This window comes from Trypanosoma equiperdum (assembly GCF_001457755.1).
Source record: "Trypanosoma equiperdum strain OVI genome assembly, contig: ctg_1474, whole genome shotgun sequence".
NCBI lineage: Eukaryota > Euglenozoa > Kinetoplastea > Trypanosomatida > Trypanosomatidae > Trypanosoma > Trypanosoma equiperdum.
In genome coordinates, this window is record NW_027123476.1 from 72,874 (window position 1) to 91,691 (window position 18,818).

Here is an 18,818-nt window from a genome sequence, read left to right on the forward strand (position 1 = left end):
TCGTTGTGTCGCACGGTTTGCTTACTTTTTGTGGGTTGTGTCAGACACCTGTAATGTTGTTATCGGTTATCAGTTTGTCTCCTTCCCTTCCAATATGAAGGTGCCGCCTGCGATAAGTTTAATTGCTGGCGGCTCGACGACCGGGGGTTGTTCCTAGAGAGGGTTGGTTTTTTTTTCCTGAAATTTATGTAAATGGGGGCATTTATGTGCTTTGCGACATATGCTGCAACGTAATGGTTAATTGATTCTTCACCAGTAAAAACTTTAGTTTATCATGCTTAATGAATCATCAATCGTTTATAATAGGTGGTGGTGCCGTGGTTGTTTTGTCACTTGGCAAGTAATATGTTGCTCTGCGTAAAAAGGGATCTGTTTTCTGCTTGAAACATTTTCCTGTACCGCTCCGAAAGGTATGATAAACAAGTGGTTGCGTCGACCAAATAGTTGTTCTGGTGATTCATATTTTGTAGCACCCGGCCGTTGTTTCGCCGATTATGAGATGTGGACCCCTATTCACCGGTTTTGTCAAAGATACATCGCCCCTGTTTGCCAAGGCACGGCCAATACGTAGCGAGGGATATCTCTTTCCCATTCTCTCTCATTCCGTGCGACTCTTTGCTTGCCCTGAACTGCTACCCCGAATTTTTTTCTCATGTGTATCGTAACAACAGTACGTGAAATATATTTGTGAGAGCGTGTCTTCCATTATGCGAGTCTATGGGATTACACCCCCCCCCCTGTAAATTGTTTGATATTCGGTGCGGGTGCATCATCACCCCGTTTCCCCCTCACTTTATTGGGATGCTGTTACCTTATCTTTGCTGCCACTCTTGATGTCATAATATATTAGCTGTCACAACCGTGCACGAAGAGTCCGTGTTGTAACGTGACGGTTTTTAGCGATTGAAAATGCCGTCGGTTGTTTTCCCCCCATTATTTCATTATTGTACGCTTGTTTGTTTTGGTACAAGCATCAGCGGCTATTTGAACCCCTTTCGTCGCCGTTTAATACCGCTCATGTTGTGCATGCGTTCACTATGCTTTGGGAGGTAATGGCGGGCGATGAGTATCTGCATGCAGCGAATGAATATACTATGTTCTTAAGAGTAGAGGTATCTCGCGCATCTTTTGTTACTGTTGTTTATGTGCTACCACCACGATGCATGCTTCCTTGTGATTGGCAATATCTTCCTCTTTTTTCTTTTACCGTTGTCACGTAGTACTATGGGTCACCTTCAGAGCACCCAGAAACAAGAGCCAAATGAAATCAGTTCGGAAGGCCGTGTAGCAACCGAGCATGAGTCTACCAATATCGACGACCTCATAAGAAGTGGGCGGTACAAGGTTGCTAAAAAGGAGACACTGGAAATGATGTCAGCCATTCAGGACGAGCGAGACAGGGGTAAGCTTTATCCTGATTCCGAAGTCAAGGATCTCAAACAGTACATAATAGAACAGGAGGGTCTCAACGTCGGGGATGCAAAGAGAAGAGCGCTTTCACAGCAGTGGCGATTCTTTCTTTCCTGTGAACCAATGCAACGGGGATTGGACGCGGGGATTATTGTGGGAAGTTTTGCTGCTGCCGTGTACGCTTTTAGAAGCCCAAAGAACCGCATCCCAGCGAAGGTTGGTCTTGTTTTCGCTTGTGGATGTTGTTTAGGCCTAATTACAGTGCCAGTACTGGTAGTAGCGGCAGAGAGTTATAACAATAAGCGTATTAAGAAACTCGAGAAAGAGTTGTTCGCAAAACAGCGGGCAGAGTTTCTCAACAAAGAAAGATGACTCTGCTAACGCAAATTTTTTCTCTTGTTTTGTCTCTTTCCCGTTCAGTGTGCGTTCGACTCAATCGAATAAATATGCGCGCCACTTCACGGGGGTGGTTGACTTGGTGCTATACTTCTCCATTCGCTTTTTCTTTTGCTATGGCCGCTTGTTTACCCACTTTTCTAACCACTTGTCAATTTGCGTTGCGAATAGCTTTATAGAATGGCATCAACCGATGAAGTAGTGTTGAGCGAAAATCGGGCTTTGAGAGTGGAATGTGAAGCTCAAGAGGTCGAGATTGCTCAGCTTAAAAATTATCTACACATGTCCGTTACGAAGCCAGACCTATGCTTTGGACAGCAACGTGTTACACTGAACAAGTGTCTGAACTCATTTCCCGAGAAGGCATGGCAGAAACTTATTGACGAAACCCCGGAAGTTGATAGCCCGGCTATCATTACAGCACTTGAGGACCAACTTGCCGACAAGAACAAACACCTCACTGCTTGCTTACAGGAAATTTCGAATCTCAGATCACGCAGTGGGGACGGAAAAACAAAACCGGACAGCATAACGGACGGTAATACCGCTCATCTACTTTCACAAATTACTTTCCTGCACAATGAGGTGGAACGACTAGAACAACAGGTTAACGCCGTCCGCGCAGCGGGAAAAGAGGAACTACGTGTAATGACCATAGAGTATAACGATAAACTTCAACTTCGGGAGAAGGAAAATCGCCTTCTAACTGAACAATTGAGAGGACGGAAGAATCACTTGGCTGATGGAGAAGACATGGCTGCTCGAACAAAAACTCTTGAAAGCCAGCTTGCGACCGCTCTATCAGAAAAAAGTTCTTTACTCATAGAGAAAAACAATTTCCTGGCAAAAATCCGAAAATTAGAGGCTGTTATTAAGGAGCGGAAAAACGAGACATCTGAAGCACTGCAAGTGGCATCGCAGGAACATACCGTTAGTAATGCACAAATCAAAGGCCTTCAGGAAGTCATTCAAGTCTTGTCCGACGAAAGGTCGTCGCTTCGCAGGGAGCTCGCTAACTTACGTAGCGGAATGAGTAGTCAAAAGGTCCACACGGAGACACAAACTGACACTCTTCCTCAGGTGTCTTCTTCGGTCCAAACGGATGTCGTACCTCTTGCTGCGAAAGAATGTCAAGTGGATTCGTGCAACCAGTTGAACGATCCTACAACCCATTCTGTGCAGAGTTTGGCACATATGCTGGAAATTAAGTGCGCCGAATGTGATGATTTGAGGGGCCGTATAGACGACATTTCGGCTATCCACGGAGAGACCGTTTCCATCCTTGAGGTAACAAAGAAACGGCTAGAAGAGGAGGCTGAACATAAGAGATTGTTGAGTGATGACGCGGAAAAGCTGTCCCTTCAGGTGCGATCTCTGCAGCAAAAGTGCAGTCAGTACGCGGCGTCAGAACGAGAGCTACATGTTCGGTTGGCAAACGTTGAAGATGAGAAACAGCAGCTGATAGCATCCTCTTTTAGCTTCGAGCGTGAGAAGAAGGGCATGGAGGAGCGACTACAGCAATTTCAAAGAGATATGGATCAACTTGTGGCAAACAAAAACTACTGCAATCAACAAGTCGGGCAATTAGCGAACGAGAATGAGAAGCTCGTCACTGAGCAGCAAAGGCTTCTTCGGCATGAAACTCAACTTGCATATTCTCTCAAAGCGAAAGACGGTGAGTTGCAAGAAGTTCTTTCGGCCTATCAAAATGCAGTGAAGGAGGCTGAATCGCAGCGTGATGCTCAGAGGACGATAGAGCGCGAATTGGAGGTAGTGCGTGCAACGCTTTCTTCTAAGGAGCAAAGCATTATATACCTGCAGGAACAAGTTAGTCAACTCCACCGCAAAGATCAACAGAGTTGTCTCGATTTGCAGACCTACGAATATGAAAACGACCAACTCCATCGGAAACTCGTGCAGTCAACGTCCCGAGTGGCTCAACTAGAGACAACTTGCGAAGAATTGCAACAAGTTTCGTTGGCTAAAGATCGAGCCGCAGATGAGCTGCAACAAAGCCTTGCTGAGCTTAGCAAGCAGCTCATTTTGAAAGAGAACGAGTGTGTGCTCCTTCAGCATCGGTACGAGTCGCTACAACACGACTTTTCAGGCGTGCAGTCAGCATACGAGGCAGATTCTCGTCGATGTCGTGAGCTGGAAGATACGAACGCTCGCCTGGTTGTAAGGGGAATGTTGTCATCCGAGCATGATGAAAAATTTAGCTCTCTTCAGGGAGAAGTGAAAGCCGCCCAGGTGGCCCTTCAAGAAAGGGAGTCTTTACTTCGAACCGTGCAGGAGCAGCTGCAGAGGGAGAGAGACACGAAGGAGAGGTGCATGACCGAGTTGGAGGCGGCACAAGCGTCTCTGTCAGAAGCCCTCTCATCCAAAGAACGCCTACAGCAAATTGTGTTAGATCAAGCAGCCACTTTGTCACACCTTTCCCAGTAGTGTCGCTGCTCACCAGCTCTGCGTGGCATAGGTTAACAACCTGGAGGTCGTATTTCTCAAAACTTTCTTATCTGTTTTTGTTTGCCTTTGTTTTTCACACCCTTGATACCCCACTGCATTCTCATCCGTTTACACTGTTATATGTAATTCTCTTCTTCAATACTGTTATCAAGCAGTTTCTCGAATTGAATCACTATTCTGCACCGCCCTTGAAGACTTTCTTTATTACGCCCTGTTACACTGTTTCACATGTGGTGGGCTCACTAGGGAATGTAGGCGATTGGAACTTTATGGGTTTTGTGGAATAAACTATCTGCGGGACAGTATCCATCTCAACGGGGCGCGAAACACTCGGATGCCGTACACCTGCAGTGTTTTCTGTCTGCACGTGCACCCATGGCGGTAACTGGTTTTACGTCATTTTTGCAGGCCCACGCGTAGTGTGACTAAATAAAAGGGGAGTGGGGTCTAACTCACTCATTTTATCCACTCAACTAGCTCCCGTACATGTTACGAGGAGCCTTGCTGAATGGCGGAAACTGTGTGCAGGTTCGTATCTGCCTCCCTTGTTTGTTTGTTAGCCTCGCCATTCGTAATCACAGACAGTTTACCTTTGGATTTTCTGTGTGGCCCCAGTAGTCCGACAATAACGAACGGGGGGTAGTCTCCTAGTCTCGCGCGAGATGTGTGCACCCTCTTCCCCTCCAGGAAAGGCGTTTGTTGATATTAATGTATCCTGAATTCTACGTACACTTGTATCGCATCCTTGGGTGCTTCGCGCAGGAACACTGTAATGTGACTGTCGGGGAGGAGGGAATGGTGTGCAAAAAATAAAAAATAAAATAGATGGAAGCGGGAGCGGTCATTAATATTTGGTAAGGTTGTTCTGAGGGGGGGACAAGTCAAGTATAAATTCGAGTTTCGGTCGCCGTTCAGTGCGCGCAAAAGCATAAAGCGATGATTTGTCTGGTACTAGTATGTCATTAGGCCGATCACAGTGCTGTGGTGAAGGTCATCTGTTCTCTCACTTTCTTTACCGACGTGACTCATATTTTTGAATGGTATTGCACTTCGGGACGTACGCATGAGTTGTATGTTTCATTCCTCACTACAGTTACTCCCATCTAATTTTCAAAGCCCAAGAAGTGCTTTAGTTAAGGCAGCCATGGAGTCGATTTTTTGCGTGGAACAAGTTAATGTTCCCCCGGAGTTGGGGACAATTATGAAGCAGTACACCAAGGCAATCCTCAGGGATAGACCGGCTGATCTTTACAAGTACAGCGCCAATTTCTTTGCAGCTCTCTGCGGCCAAGCAGCACCCTTTGACAAGGATGGGCGGTTTATAGAGGAAGAAGGGGAATGCAGGACTCTAGACCGCCACGCAGAGGGTGGGCAATGTGACGTTGAAGTTATGGATACAACATTGCCTGCGGACCAAGAAGATCATGATATCGTTCGAAGTGTCTTAAATGAGTATGACATGAACGGTGAGGGAAGAATGCCCCGTGAGTCGATCCCAATGCTGCTTGCAGGCATGCAAAAAACTCTTCAGCTAAGTGATGATGAAGTCGTCGCGGCAGAGCAGGTCCTTGCCTCCCTCGAAACTGATGAGAACGATACAATCGATCTGTTAGAATTCCGCCAGATGTTTTTCAGCTCAGGATATGAGCAATAGAGCGCATCTGCAGCAGTTAAATAAGTTGTAGAGAGGACCCGTGTACCTTTTACGCTGATTGCAATGTAAAGACGAACTATAGATGGTTCACTCGTTCCAAGGACCGCCTATACTTTTCTTCACTCCCCTCTGTGACGAAGTTTCTTTCTTAAATGGCCACCTAGGGTGGGCCGACCGTGTCGTTCGTTACCTAACAGTTGTGTCTCTTCACGCAATTCTTTGCTTTCAGAAAAAGTTGGATGTCCACGTTGCCCTTACCTTCCTTTCTCGCGGGTGTGCAGCGCGACCACGATCAGTTGTACAAATACACTCCTTTTTCAACAATAGTCAATGAGTAGGAAAAATGCGCCTCCTCAGAAGGAGATTGTGAAGGGCGCAACATTGACACCGGCCCAGGAACTGAACGCCGACGTGGACTTAAAGCGGCTTCTGGAACAGTGTGCCGTACTTGGGGAGTTCATCGCGCCCTTCAGTAAGCGTGTAAAAGTGGAATATCAACGCGTGAGGGATGGTGACCAGCCAAATATCCCGTTTGTACCACTATTTGTTCATGGCAACATCTCTCATAGCGATCTGAGAGCCCTCTTCATGGATATTCTTCCTATGTATCCATTCCTCCGTGTGATTCAGTTGCACCACTGCTCAATAGGTGATGATGGCATTCTCGTTGTTGTGAACTTCATTCGCACATACAAACCGATGGCGGGTAAAAACCCTTTTGGCGTTCAGTGCGTTGAAGTTCCTGGGTGCCAAATTGGGGCGAACGGTGTGAAACATATTGGCACACTTCTCATGGAGTGCGAGACTCTTAGCCGCTGCGTTCTAGACTTCAATCCACTGGGTGACGTGGGAACGAAAGCACTTGCAAGTGCCCTTCGATGGAATGGGACACTGGGGGAGCTTTCGCTGCAGCACTGTGGCATTGAAAGTGTGGGCGCTGAAGCTCTCGCCGAGGGCGCCTTGCGAGGCTCTAATATCCGTTTCCTTTCCCTTCGAGGTAACGCTATTGGTCCCGAGGGGATAAAACACATTGGTACGGCATTGGGGTTAAGTAGCTCTATTGAGTCGATCGATGTAGCCGATACACGATTTGGGCATTCTTACGAGGCAGTTCGAGAGTTTTGCTTAGGGATTGGCAAAAGCAGTACCCTAACATCGGTAGATATGGACTTTAATATTATAACCCCGGAGGCGGCCCCACTCATTGTTGCCCTTTTGCTTGAGAATAAGCAATTAGTAGAATTTCGAGTTCACGAAAGAATGGATTCAAACTATTTCTGCATGATACAGAATTCACTTGAGCAGAATGGAAGGGCCATGAGGAAAAAGAAGAAGCGGGTAAAGGGTTGAGATCGGCATGACGATGTTGCGGAGTGATCGGGCGTAACTTTCGTACCCTCGTAGCTTTGGTGCAGGGGAAAGAAAGTGACAGCCATCAAGGCCCCGCTCGTTGTCTCCGTCTCCCAACAGTGGTTGTAGAGAATGGGCCGGTACTTATTCATATCTGAAGAAGGGTTGATACGTGCATGTATTAATACATGTATAGAAAAGTCCGAGTATCTAAACAACAAAAACTTTGGCTTGGTTCCTTAGCTGCGCGTACCCACGAGGCCAGGTGACGCTCATCCTTCGCACTTGTTGCTTTTTCCGTTTCGTTGACAGAAGAGGAAGGTAAGGTAGGGTAAGAGAACTGTTATGGTGCTCATTCTCGCTATAGTAGAGGATGATGAGGCTACCAAGGTGGAAAATAAGGGCAAACGGTACCAACTGACAACGTTCGCTGGTCCAACGGCGGTTTACTATGATACCCGACAACCGCCTCCAGAGCCCGAGGCTGTGAAGGAGGCAAGGCAGGACACCTCAACAGATGCTAGCGCCGGCTCATTCTTCCTAATGCCCTTTGACGGTATCATGGATGCTTCCGTGGAGGAAGGGGCGTCCAGCTCGAGCGAGGAGTGGAACACGCTCGAAGTACTTATGTCTGATGTAAGTTCGCGCGTAGCATCTCGGGAGAACGTCACAATAATTAATCGTGGTGTGAATGCGGAGAAGTTTCTTGAGAAAGTTCTCCGGGTTATTCAAAAAGCAGTTGAAAGAAGCGCCGAGAACGCCATGCACATCGTTGCCGATGGAATTGCCAAGGAAAAACAGATGCAACGCCTTCTGCAGTTGGAAAATGAAGTAAACAAACCTCATTCGCGGGACGTTGTACGAAAGTTAGCTGATGGGGATAAGAATACCAAGGCCACAATACGCCTGTCCGCAAAACTGACGCGAAGTTTGAAGGCGCTGGTAAAGGAGCACAAATTCCTTCTTGGTCCTCGGGGAAAGGCCACGGAACGTTTCACTATTTTGACAGCAACGCACCGTGGGGAACTGATACCTCCGTGCACTAAGGGGTCTTGTCTCGGGTGTAGATCTCCTTATCAAGCGGCGCATAGTCGATTCGACAGTGCGACGACATCACTAAGACGATTGAGGGAGGGCGGCAGGAGCTCCCAACAGAGCGCCCGCTTGAAACGAAAGTCGACGCTCATTGCGCTGGAAAATTTGGAAAGTGATGTCAACCAGGAGCCCATCCGACCCCTAAAGGGAAACGGATGGGGCGATGAGATGCAGTATTTCGTTTTTGACGGCGCATCATCGTTTATTGCACTACCTGGTATACCGAAGTTTGAGGACGTCATCAAAAGTTTCAAGGTGGACTTTTGGTTCAAGAAGAATCCTGAGTGGACAGCACCCAAGGCAACACTCATCCACATCGACGACGGACGCCTAGATGTTGGTCAGTTATTCGAGATCTCGTGGGTTCAGAGGGAAGACGTCAGCGAGGGTATTTGCATTTACATTCGAGACGGAACGAACCGTGTTCTAGATTGTTTGCTTCCTGTTGCACTTAACCAATCACCAGGTGGCACCACATCATTTCATCACTTTGTACTCCACGTGCAGAGCCTGGAGGAGAGTAAGTTGAACTGCATATTCGATGGAACCGTGGTCCAGCTAACTATTGTGCAGCAAGAAAATCCTATATTTTTCAATGCGTGGCCTCATCGCCTTTACGTTGGTGGCCACCTGGACGAAACCAATGCCGTGAAAAATGTATTCAGCGGGTCCATCTGTGAGGTACGCTTCGGCGTGCAAGATGTAGACGGTTATAGGCCCTTGGTGCGTTGGCCACTGATGGCAAGCGACGAAAAGCAACAAGAGATGACGCGAACTATTCCCCCTGAACAACTCGGCATGCTGAAAGGCGTCGAACCAGGTTGTGGCCCACCACCCTCCTGTGCTCCGCATTTGGACGGAAACCTCGTGGTGAATCTGGGCACATTAGGTATTTTAGGGGATTTGCTACACAATTGGACTGTAGAAATTAGATTTAAAACAGATGTAGACAATAGAGTTATGAGCTTACTTGGTGTGACAGACAAACAATGCAGAATGCAGGGATTCGGTATCGTGTTCAATGCGGAGCCAGCGTTCGGAAGGGAGCGCTACCGCTTTCATGAGTATAACATTACGCTATACCTCGTGGACTCGCTAGGCGCTTGCTGCTCGGCGTTACTGAGAGGAAATGAGCACACAAACTTTATGGATGGGCAATGGCATACTTTGGTTTGGAAGTGCATTGACAGTGAGGCCAACGCTTATTCAGTGAAAGTTGACGGCACACCGCAAGAGCTGTTCTACCTGGTGCGGGAGGGACCAGGGAAATTTATACCATTCGATGATTGGATCTGTCTCGGTGGCCATAACGTGCGTAGCTACAGAGTGCAGTGCCCTTTCTATGGTGAAATCTCCCGGTGTTTCATCTCCGCACGCGGCGTGCCGCTCGCGACGTTGGTGATGAATGAGGGGCCAGGCTCATATGTGCTGCAAGACTCAAGCGGCCGGTGCAACCACGGACTACTGATCAGTGAAAAAACATGCGCAATTCGTCGTCATGATGTTTTTTGGTACCCGTATCTGGAGGAAACACACGAAGAGGGGCAAGATACCACTGCGCAGGATGAAGTTTTCATCCACATGAACAATGCTGTTTCGCTGGCTGCGGTTGTGTTCACATGCGAATTCAGCCAATCAGGTGTTGTGCGCGAGGTACCATATGATGTGCTAGCCGGTGCTTCTGTGGAACTGAGGGTCGTCGAGCAGCACATATGTGACGCTCGGCCGGAGTGGAAAACGTGGAGGGCACTGCCCGAAAGTTGTTTCAGACATGTGGAGACCCTTGTTCAGTTTGAGGAGATAGTCAACGAAGCACTGTCCTTGGAGAAGCCCGTTGGTCATTTTATGTTTGTCATCAGAATTGGCGATTGCCACGTAACTCTTCTCAACCTGCACGGTCCCGTGCTTCCACCAGACGCCACATTCAACCAAAGTATGCTACGGTGGCAGTATGCTTATGCGGTGGCGGGTACCAAAGGGCGCAGAGAAATCATGCTAAACCATATGATAAACAGTGTGGACTCCGTTCTTCTTTCTGACACCCTAAAGCCCTTCACGACATGGAAACTGGGACCTATAACCGTGAGCGGAAAGAGCATCGTAACTGAGGACCTTGTTCGTTCCCTGCAGAACAGCGGGAAGCCGTGGCTTCTTAGCGCCGTGCTGCACAATCACTTACTTAACGCTGAATTCGGTTCCAGTCTTCACATTATTCATCATCTATCTGGTCGTGCAACAGCCGATGAGGCAGCCTCCATAGCATTATTTAACAGGCGCTTGTACATAGCGACATACGAAAGGGCTGCAGTTCTGATTCAGAGGAACTGGAGAGCACAAATGGGTCGAATGGAAGCGCTGCGCCTGGCTAATGAGAAACAGGTTCAGGAACGTCGGGTTGAAGAGATCGCTGTGCTTCGAGCAAACCCTCTCCTCAAGGCTAGGGAAAGGTTGTCTGCGCTGCTCATCTCGCTTCATGATATAGAAGCGGAGTCGATACCGTCAATAAATGATAATCTAGAGGAGTTGTCGTCGATGCTGAGGCGACAGGGTTACGAAGTTACTCACCTACTCAACCCTGAAAGAGTGGCTATTACTAAGTCGATCGCAGAACTTGACCAAAATGCGACGTCATTTGTGTACGTTAGTGGTTACGGTGGAAGGATGGAGATACGCCAACCCATCCTAGTTTCTCTCCACAGCCTTCACATATCTATTTCAGAGGGGAGCCAAAGGGCTCACATTGACCTCGAGCGTGGGCTGGGCTACCGGCAAATGATACAAAACTTCCGCGAGACCATGCCACAACCAAAGGCTCGCAAGTCGAAAAAGAAGCAAGTTGTCATAATGAGCAAAAAAGCGACGCAGGAGGCTGAAATGGCAGCTCGGCAAAGGGATGAAATGTTCCGTTGGGCGGTGGCGGAGACAGAGGATGAGGAAGCAAACCTTCGCATGGCGTGCGAAGCAGAATACGATACAGAAGTTCTGATGATCATCCGGGAGATAAAGCTAGCCATCGAATCTACGGAGGAATATGAACGTTTGTACAGGCAAAATGAGGCGGGAATGAACTTCATTCTGCCGTGCGAGAATCTTTTTGTCAACCCGTACGCAAACACACTGTGCGAGGTCGGGGAGCTTATGCAGCTAATTTTCCAGCGACATATGACGCCTGTAGGGTTGCAGCGTGTTGTTGCCTTCGATTTGGAACCTATCACTCCGATGACCTGTGGTTTTGCTTGCTTGGCAAGCAGCACGGGCAACACGTTGCGATTCCCTTACAAACCACAACAGCGGCGTGTTTTCACTGACATCCTGAAGAAGGCCTTCGATGGACGGTTGCCACGTGTTTCGGCTCACACAAAGGCCGCTATACTGCGGGGGGGTATTGAGACTACTGCGGAGCAGCGAGACTGGAGGTCTTTGGCCACCTACGTAGTGTCACAGATGCAGTCTGTAGTCGATGAGCAAACGTATGCCGCGGCGAGGAAGGAGCTCGACCGCGAGTTGCCATTTACTGCAGAGCTCATCCCCATTCACACCTGCCCACTAGACTCCGATGCACGCGACAAACTGAGACGCGAGAGGGACTCAAAGGAAGTTCATGTCGTCATGCGATTTGCGGTAGGGAGCGCTGTCGTTCAGCCGGATATGTTCAGTGTTTTCAAGAACATTCTGGTGCAAGCCGGCCCCCTGAAGGAGATACTCTTCAAAAGAACGATTTACTTCGTGTTGACGCAGAACAACAAGGGTATCGACGGTATTGTCATGGAAGCTGTGGAAAGTGAGGTAGAGAAGTGTAGGCCTCAAGAATGTAACGTCGGTATTCGCCTCACAGCCTGCGCTGCTGGTGTTCGTGTTAACTTTGAAGACGACGACCCCGCGCAAAAACAGAACATTACGCACTGGGTAAACGCTATCGTTATGCGATGTTTGTCATGGCGGCTTCCTGTTAACCCGCTTTTCGGCTACCGCACGCTGGATGTGGATCATGTGGCATATCTTTATGAGGTAAAGTGTACGTGTTCCGTACGCAAGTTTCGTCGTTTACAGAAGCAGCAGCACAAAGAACCAATTCCGATCCCATATGTACGGTTCATGGAATGTGAAATTGCCACTGCACCGTGAGAAGTGGAAACTACGGGGGACGGCAAAATGTAGAGGTTAATATTTGTACTGTAACATCTCGGTATGTACTCCGTTGCAAGGAAGTTCTTAAAAGCAGAACAACCGAGTGAAGATAACCGCCTTTCACAAGCATTTCTTTCTTTTCCTTTGAAAGGGTTTTTTTGTGTTCAAAGGTGGACTCTTTTTCCACTTGGCCGCACATATGTAAGTTAATGTAGATTTGTCATCCTGTCTCTATCACGCTACTACTCCCTGGTTGCAAATGATGCGGGACTATGCGAGCCCTGTTGGCATCTTCCCTTTCACACCTTTTCCATGCGCCCTATCGCCTGCACACGGCCTCTACAAAGTAAGTGTGGCTGGAAAGTGCTCAACAACCAAAAGGTAGATGAGCCACCCTAAGATGAAGCTTGTGAGGCGTGCACGGAAGAGCATCCGTGAGCGGCGCATGAAGGCATGCCTGAAGGATCTTAGCTCCAACTTAGAGAAGGTGGAAATGCGAGTCTTCCGGCAGCAAAAGCAGAAGCGGCAGCAGCAGCAGCGCAAGGGTGCAGGAAATCATATAACCGTTCCGCCGGATGTGCTTAGAGGTGTGATGAACCCCGAGTTGTATCACATTGAGTGCCGACTTCACCAGGAAGCTTGCATGCCACCCCCACCACCGTATGAAGGCTACTCCCAGAGGGAACGCTGTGACGGAGCGCGGCGGCGCATCGGGTTCGTTGAGTTTGTTACGATTGCCGAGATGGTGCGATTAGGCGCCATGCCTGGTACTCCCGCAAGAGTTGGGATCTAAATGTGCGGAGGCACTGGCAATGTGCAAAGTTGAAGAGTGAGTGGTGCCGTGGTTTCTTCCTACTTCCGGCTTGCCATCGTCATGGGGTTGACGTTACAGCTGTATCTCCCGAAGGATCGTGGGGCAGGTGGTTAAAACTGCGGAGTGAAGCTTCGCACTGAACGTCAGGTAAAAGAGCAACAGAAACCACAAAAACACAAATGAAGTAGGGTAAGAAACGGCTAGTAGAGGCCGTCAGCATTTTTATTCTTCCTTTTCTCTTCCTTCTCACTAATCGAGACTTTACTCAAGAAGAATAACAAGTCACAGATTTTGGCAGCCGCCGGGCAAAAGGAAAACATATATATTTATTTATATATATATATACATGGAGGGGTTTGTATCGCTGAAAGAGCTTCAAAAGCATGCGGCAGAAGGTGATTTGTGGATCAGCATTGACGAGAAAGTTTATGATGTCACCAAGTACGTTAGCCAACATCCTGGTGGCGTAGACACACTCCTTGGGGTGGCCGGTAAAGATGGGACAGATGACTTTAATTCGGTTGGGCACAGTGACATGGCGAAGGAAGAGCTCAAAAAATATTGTGTGGGCAGGTTGAGCCCCGAGGACGTAAAGATCTTGAAAGCCTCTTCCGAAACATCAACCACCAGCGCCTTTTCCCTTGAGCTTATTGCGGTGACGTCTTCTATCGTGGCCATTATTATATACTTTCTATTCTCAAGCTGAGTCTAATCCGCTCTATTTCTTTATCTATTGTGTAGTACACACAAAAGGTACGAGTGTATTGCACCTGCGCGGGTGCACGAATTCATCTGCCTTATGTTCTTATCGTCTTAACGCTGCGTTGCCGCTTCTCCACACACCATCACCAGCCGTTTTATGATGGCACCCTTATCGCTGCGAGTCATTCTATTGTGTGATCAATTACACAAGTGTTGTACAATGTAGAGGAGTGATCGTAAGCGGGTGACTCGATTGGCTTGTTATTTGTTTAGCTCGGACACCATCATTCTCCCCTCTTCCTATATTTTTTTTAGTTTTTTCCCCGGCCGGTTATGGCTGATCGCTGCATTTTCTTCCCATACCTTGTTCCTTGGATACTATCGTTGGTTTCCCTCCTTTTCAAGCTGCTGCCAACACTCTTTTCCACCAATCATGCTTCTTTATCTGATGAAAGGCAGCTACAGCAGACAAAGGCCCCGCACGAGCTTCAATCCTTTGACTCCGGGAAGGGGGCTAGCTGGCAGCGTTGGGGCGTATTTTGTGCGGAGTCACCGGGGTACCGTTTCACGTGCGGCACGATTTGAAAAAGAAAAAATAACGTCCTGGACATAGAGGAGCTGGTGGAAAAGAAGACGCGGTGGGACGAATGCGAAGGCAGGTGAAGAAGGTACTGAGGGAGAAAGCAGATGACTCCATGAAACCCGGCTGGGACGTTTATCAACCGTCGAATGATGTGGTGTACGCCTTTAACCACTACATGCAGGGTTCCCAGATTGATGCCGAGGCGAGGGAGAAGGCCGAAAAGGCCTTTCAGGAGGCTGTGAAAAAGCATCCATTTCACAACAACGCCGACCATACAGTTGACTTCCATGGTACCACAGTGTTCAGAAACGCAAAGGGAAAGGTCTGTGGGGTGTTAATACCAAAGGCTCTACCATCGTTCGCAACCTCTATGGCAGCGGACGTCCTTGAGTGCGCGGTGGCGCGTACCTCCCTTCGTTCGGCACTGTTCGGTGGGGTTTCCCCTAATAGTGGCATTGCTGGTTATTTCGACTACCGTGGTACCCCCGTGGAACTGAAGTGTCGCAAGACCTCCTTTACCTACGAGCACACTAAAGAGTGGCGAAGTGTGTTCCCTATGATTGACTATACGAGCGCAATTTATAAGGCTGCTCTTCCAGACCACTGGAAAGCACAGGATGCAGCGGTGCCGGACGTAGTACGCATCCACGGTTCTCCTTTTTCGACACTGACAGTCAATGAGCGGTTTCGCACCGCCTCACACACAGACAATGGCGACTTCGATAACGGTTATGGTGTCCTAGCTGTGCTCAAAGGTGAGTATAGTGGTCTTAGCCTAGCCCTCGATGACTATGGTGTTTGCTTCAACATGCAGCCAACAGATGTCTTACTCTTCGACACGCACCTGTTCCACTCAAACACGGAGCTAGAGGCCAAGGAGGCCAACGCTACCTGGAATCGGTTGTCGTGTGTGTTCTACTATAGGGCGGCTCTGGGGGAGCAACCTTGCGTGGAGGAATACCGGAGGCGCCTTAAGAAGGCTAAGGAAGAAAAATCCACGTCGCTCTCTTTCAACCATATTGAGCAGAAGGACAACGGAGAAAACACCAATAAGCCTGCCCCGGTATATCCGGTTTCCTTGACACCGTTTAGTTGTGCAGCAAGTGCATGGGCCCTACGTGGCTGTGCAGCTGCGATGCTCACCAGGTTGCACGGCTTGGTGCGAGAAAATGCATCGCTGATGACGGAACTGTTTGGTGAGCCGGTGGAAGTAGCTGATGGACTACCGCGGCGCGCACCGGAAGAAATTATACCAGTCCACAAGCACACCAATGTGCAAATGCATTATTTGGGTGGGTTCAGCGAGAAGGGCGATATTTTGAACGAAGCTATGAATAAGCGGCATTATCTTGACAAGGAAAATCTCCAAAAAATGTTTGGAGAAGAGTTCGTTAACATATGGACTCAGAGTCGAACACACTGGCTACAACTCGTGAAAAAGGAATGGGAACATCAAAAGGAGACCAACCCGACCCGCACAAGATTCAGTTGGAACAATACGTCTGCCATGAACTTTGCCTTTTTTGACTTGTGCGATGTAGCGAAGCAGCTGATGTGTGGAGCATTTGGTGACCGTGAAGTAAACAAGAAGGAAGAGCAAAGCTTCTGGGGAATGTTTGCCGCCCACCTGGATAATGCATGCATAAATGAAATTGGTATGCTCCAAGGCTCCATGGGCATGCACAAACTTAACGTCAAGTTGAAGGATTACAACTTCGGGGGGACACGCTACCTCAAGGACATGCCACCGGAGGAGCAGGAAAGGAGGCGAAGGAGGCGCTTGGAGATCGAGCAAGCGCGGAGGCGTGCACCCATCTGTGACAGTGAGTCGGGCGATTGGCTACGTAACGAGGCCTTCGATTACCAGACGGAAGATGTAGCGGTTAACTATGAACGGGAGCAGTGGATAACACCAGAAAATAATGCAAAACGCTTCGGTTTCCCGGAACGCGGGGTCTATGGTGCTGAAGGTGCTGCCACGGGTACCATTAGCGTTCTTATTGTTCTTCCAAAGCCCACCAACCATCGGCAGAAAACGTGTGAACTGCCAACGTCGCGGGAAGCAGATCGAATTATGAAAAACCCTGCTGCACAACGGCTGTTGTGCGCAAAGCCTTGTAACATAGGGCTCTCTACCAGCAGTAATAAGTCACGCACCGTGCTTTGCGGTAATATCCGGATTGATAAAGTCTTTGATGGTGGTAGCGTTGGTGGAAGAATGTACGATTTCGTGATCATGCGTCACCTTCTTGCCGCAACCACCGGAGAGCGTGAACCCCTGGAATGCCTAGTGCGTTGGACATCCCTTGCTCGATACTGTACCTTCGTTGTCGAGGTTGACTTGTTAGACAGACACCATTACATCCTCAAGAGCGAAATAGGGGAGGAGTACAGTGCGGTTTCGGAGATATGCTTTAGCGCGCTCTACTCCGCAACCTATGCACGAGACAAGGTCAATCTACGTACTACCCCTTGTCTTTTGTCCTTCATCGATAAAAGCGGAAACATGTTGGAGTCTCGATTCAAGTTCAATGGATCGCCCTTGAATACGGTGGCCTTTGTCGTCCGCAGACGGGAGAAATAGTGCTCAATTAATTGGTTGTATGTAAAAAAGTGATGCCGGAAAGCTGCAGGGAAGTGGATTCTGGGTCAATTCCCCACCTTTATAGTGGGATCACCACCGCTACTTGCGGTAATGTAGGCCATTGAAGGTTCACTAGTTTGTTAAAGACAGGCAGGGGGAAATCTACAGAAAATCAATGCATTTCCAGGAACTAAAGAAAATAATAATAATAAAAGCTCCACCGTGTTATTCCTATTTATTGAATCCTTTCCTCCAATATGCCAGTGACATTTTGTGTGGGGAGCTGCAGATGTGTACGAGTATGAACACTTCTTTTATTCAGGTTCTTTTTCTCCCTTTTTGTGCTTATATTCTATTTTCTTTTGGTGTTGTTGCCGTTCTTTCCCATACATGGGTGGGGATATTTATTGTTAGTGTATGCGCAATGTGTATTTTTTTCTCTGTTTTCATTTCAGATAGTTGTTGTCTTCTTTTTTCTTTTTGCAATTCTGGTTCTTTTCCTTCTTCCCCAGGGAAAAGGGAGAGAAAAACATCATTTATCAAACACAATATGAGATGCGAAAAGGCGCCGGCCCTGCAAAGGGCTTGTCACCAGCCTCATTTTCGACATCTTTTTCATTTTTTTTTTTTGCATTATGTTCTGCTTTTACTTCTCCCTGAAGAATCGTTCTCCGGGTACGCGTCGCGTCCGGCTCTACAACCAAAGGAGGAAGTAAATAAGTAGCTAAACGGGAGTGTTTTCTATGAGTTGGCCAAAAGGGGTGTGGAGGGGAACGCGTACACATACGCTTGTTTGTGAGGCAGGGACGAGAATACAAGGTAAGATTTGCGCGTTCGGGGCTTATACTCGGCGGCAGACTTACTTTATTCTTGCTTTTGTTCCTGCGTCTGGCCCCATCCTCGGTGATTTTGGCATTCCTTTTACATTTTTTTGGCAACTTTGGTATGCCCTAACCTTCTTACCTTTCTATATTGCAGTTTTGTGTGCTTGTTTGTTGCTAGCGTCACTTTGTTTTGTGGTTATTGCTTTAGGTAATAGTCATGTCCTTTTACCACAGTTTTTTTTCTTCTTTGTTTTCACTTGGGTTGGCGCGTGGTAATAGCAGCAGGGGCGGGGTGTCTCGGGATGCTGAGAAAAGAGATAGGCCAAGGGGGGAGAGGGAGGAAAGAAGTTCCCACATGGGAATTATTACAACCGTAGCTGACGGTCACCGCAAAGTGGATGTGCGACCGACCGGTTCCAGCAGGGCCCCTCGCACTCGACTCTTTGTGTGTATATGCACTTTCTCTCCCGGAGATCTTCATGATGTAAAGTTTAATAAGTGAATAACGAAAGTAATAATAATAACAACAAAAACGATGGTGTGGGGAGGGATGATGTTGATATTTTTGTGAGGATGGAGAGGAAAGTGGAAATATGGGGAGGCTGCTTTTTGTCGTTGTTTAGTTGTTTTCTCTAACATTCACCTCCTTCGAGTGAGATTATCATTAACTGACAAAAGTAATGAAAATGTGAAGGGCAGTCACGTTGATTCAGTGAGCTGGATTGGGTGACAAGCAGAAGAAACAAAAGGGGAAACTGTCCCCAACCGGTTTCGCCCATTTTTTTTTTTTAGGGGGCGTTTTTTTTTTTTTT

General features: G+C 48.1%; 7 protein-coding genes and 2 pseudogenes across 9 annotated transcripts; all 9 read left to right on the forward strand.

Moving 5' to 3' along the window:
- Nucleotides 1–1,224: 1,224 nt before the first annotated feature.
- TEOVI_000715100 (uncharacterized protein) lies at nt 1,225–1,782 on the forward strand (the record flags this gene model as incomplete). The annotated part of the gene is made up of 1 exon (XM_067221625.1): nt 1,225–1,782. One exon carries the CDS (start codon nt 1,225–1,227, stop codon nt 1,780–1,782), a length of 558 nt encoding a protein of 185 aa, XP_067077726.1.
- A 204-nt stretch (nt 1,783–1,986) lies between these two features.
- TEOVI_000715200 (uncharacterized protein) lies at nt 1,987–4,251 on the forward strand (the record flags this gene model as incomplete). The annotated part of the gene is made up of 1 exon (XM_067221626.1): nt 1,987–4,251. One exon carries the CDS (start codon nt 1,987–1,989, stop codon nt 4,249–4,251), a length of 2,265 nt encoding a protein of 754 aa, XP_067077727.1.
- Nucleotides 4,252–5,335: 1,084 nt separating this feature from the next.
- Nucleotides 5,336–5,926, forward strand: TEOVI_000715300:pseudogene (annotated as a pseudogene). Its single transcript has one exon. A coding segment is annotated over exon 1 (591 nt).
- A 330-nt stretch (nt 5,927–6,256) lies between these two features.
- TEOVI_000715400 (Leucine Rich repeat, putative) lies at nt 6,257–7,276 on the forward strand (the record flags this gene model as incomplete). Its single annotated transcript, XM_067221627.1, has 1 exon — nt 6,257–7,276. The coding sequence occupies one exon, from the start codon at nt 6,257–6,259 to the stop codon at nt 7,274–7,276; it is 1,020 nt and encodes a 339-aa protein (XP_067077728.1).
- A 345-nt stretch (nt 7,277–7,621) lies between these two features.
- TEOVI_000715500 (uncharacterized protein) lies at nt 7,622–12,496 on the forward strand (the record flags this gene model as incomplete). Its single annotated transcript, XM_067221628.1, has 1 exon — nt 7,622–12,496. The coding sequence occupies one exon, from the start codon at nt 7,622–7,624 to the stop codon at nt 12,494–12,496; it is 4,875 nt and encodes a 1,624-aa protein (XP_067077729.1).
- Nucleotides 12,497–12,884: 388 nt separating this feature from the next.
- On the forward strand, nt 12,885–13,292 carry TEOVI_000715600 (uncharacterized protein; the record flags this gene model as incomplete). Its single annotated transcript, XM_067221629.1, has 1 exon — nt 12,885–13,292. The coding sequence occupies one exon, from the start codon at nt 12,885–12,887 to the stop codon at nt 13,290–13,292; it is 408 nt and encodes a 135-aa protein (XP_067077730.1).
- Nucleotides 13,293–13,659: 367 nt separating this feature from the next.
- On the forward strand, nt 13,660–14,019 carry TEOVI_000715700 (cytochrome b5, putative; the record flags this gene model as incomplete). The annotated part of the gene is made up of 1 exon (XM_067221630.1): nt 13,660–14,019. The coding sequence occupies one exon, from the start codon at nt 13,660–13,662 to the stop codon at nt 14,017–14,019; it is 360 nt and encodes a 119-aa protein (XP_067077731.1).
- A 643-nt stretch (nt 14,020–14,662) lies between these two features.
- Nucleotides 14,663–17,182, forward strand: TEOVI_000715800 (J-binding protein; the record flags this gene model as incomplete). The annotated part of the gene is made up of 1 exon (XM_067221631.1): nt 14,663–17,182. The coding sequence occupies one exon, from the start codon at nt 14,663–14,665 to the stop codon at nt 17,180–17,182; it is 2,520 nt and encodes an 839-aa protein (XP_067077732.1).
- A 175-nt stretch (nt 17,183–17,357) lies between these two features.
- Nucleotides 17,358–17,898, forward strand: TEOVI_000715900:pseudogene (annotated as a pseudogene). The gene is given in 2 exon segments: nt 17,358–17,810; nt 17,812–17,898. Coding segments are annotated over 2 exon segments (540 nt in total).
- Nucleotides 17,899–18,818: the final 920 nt, after the last annotated feature.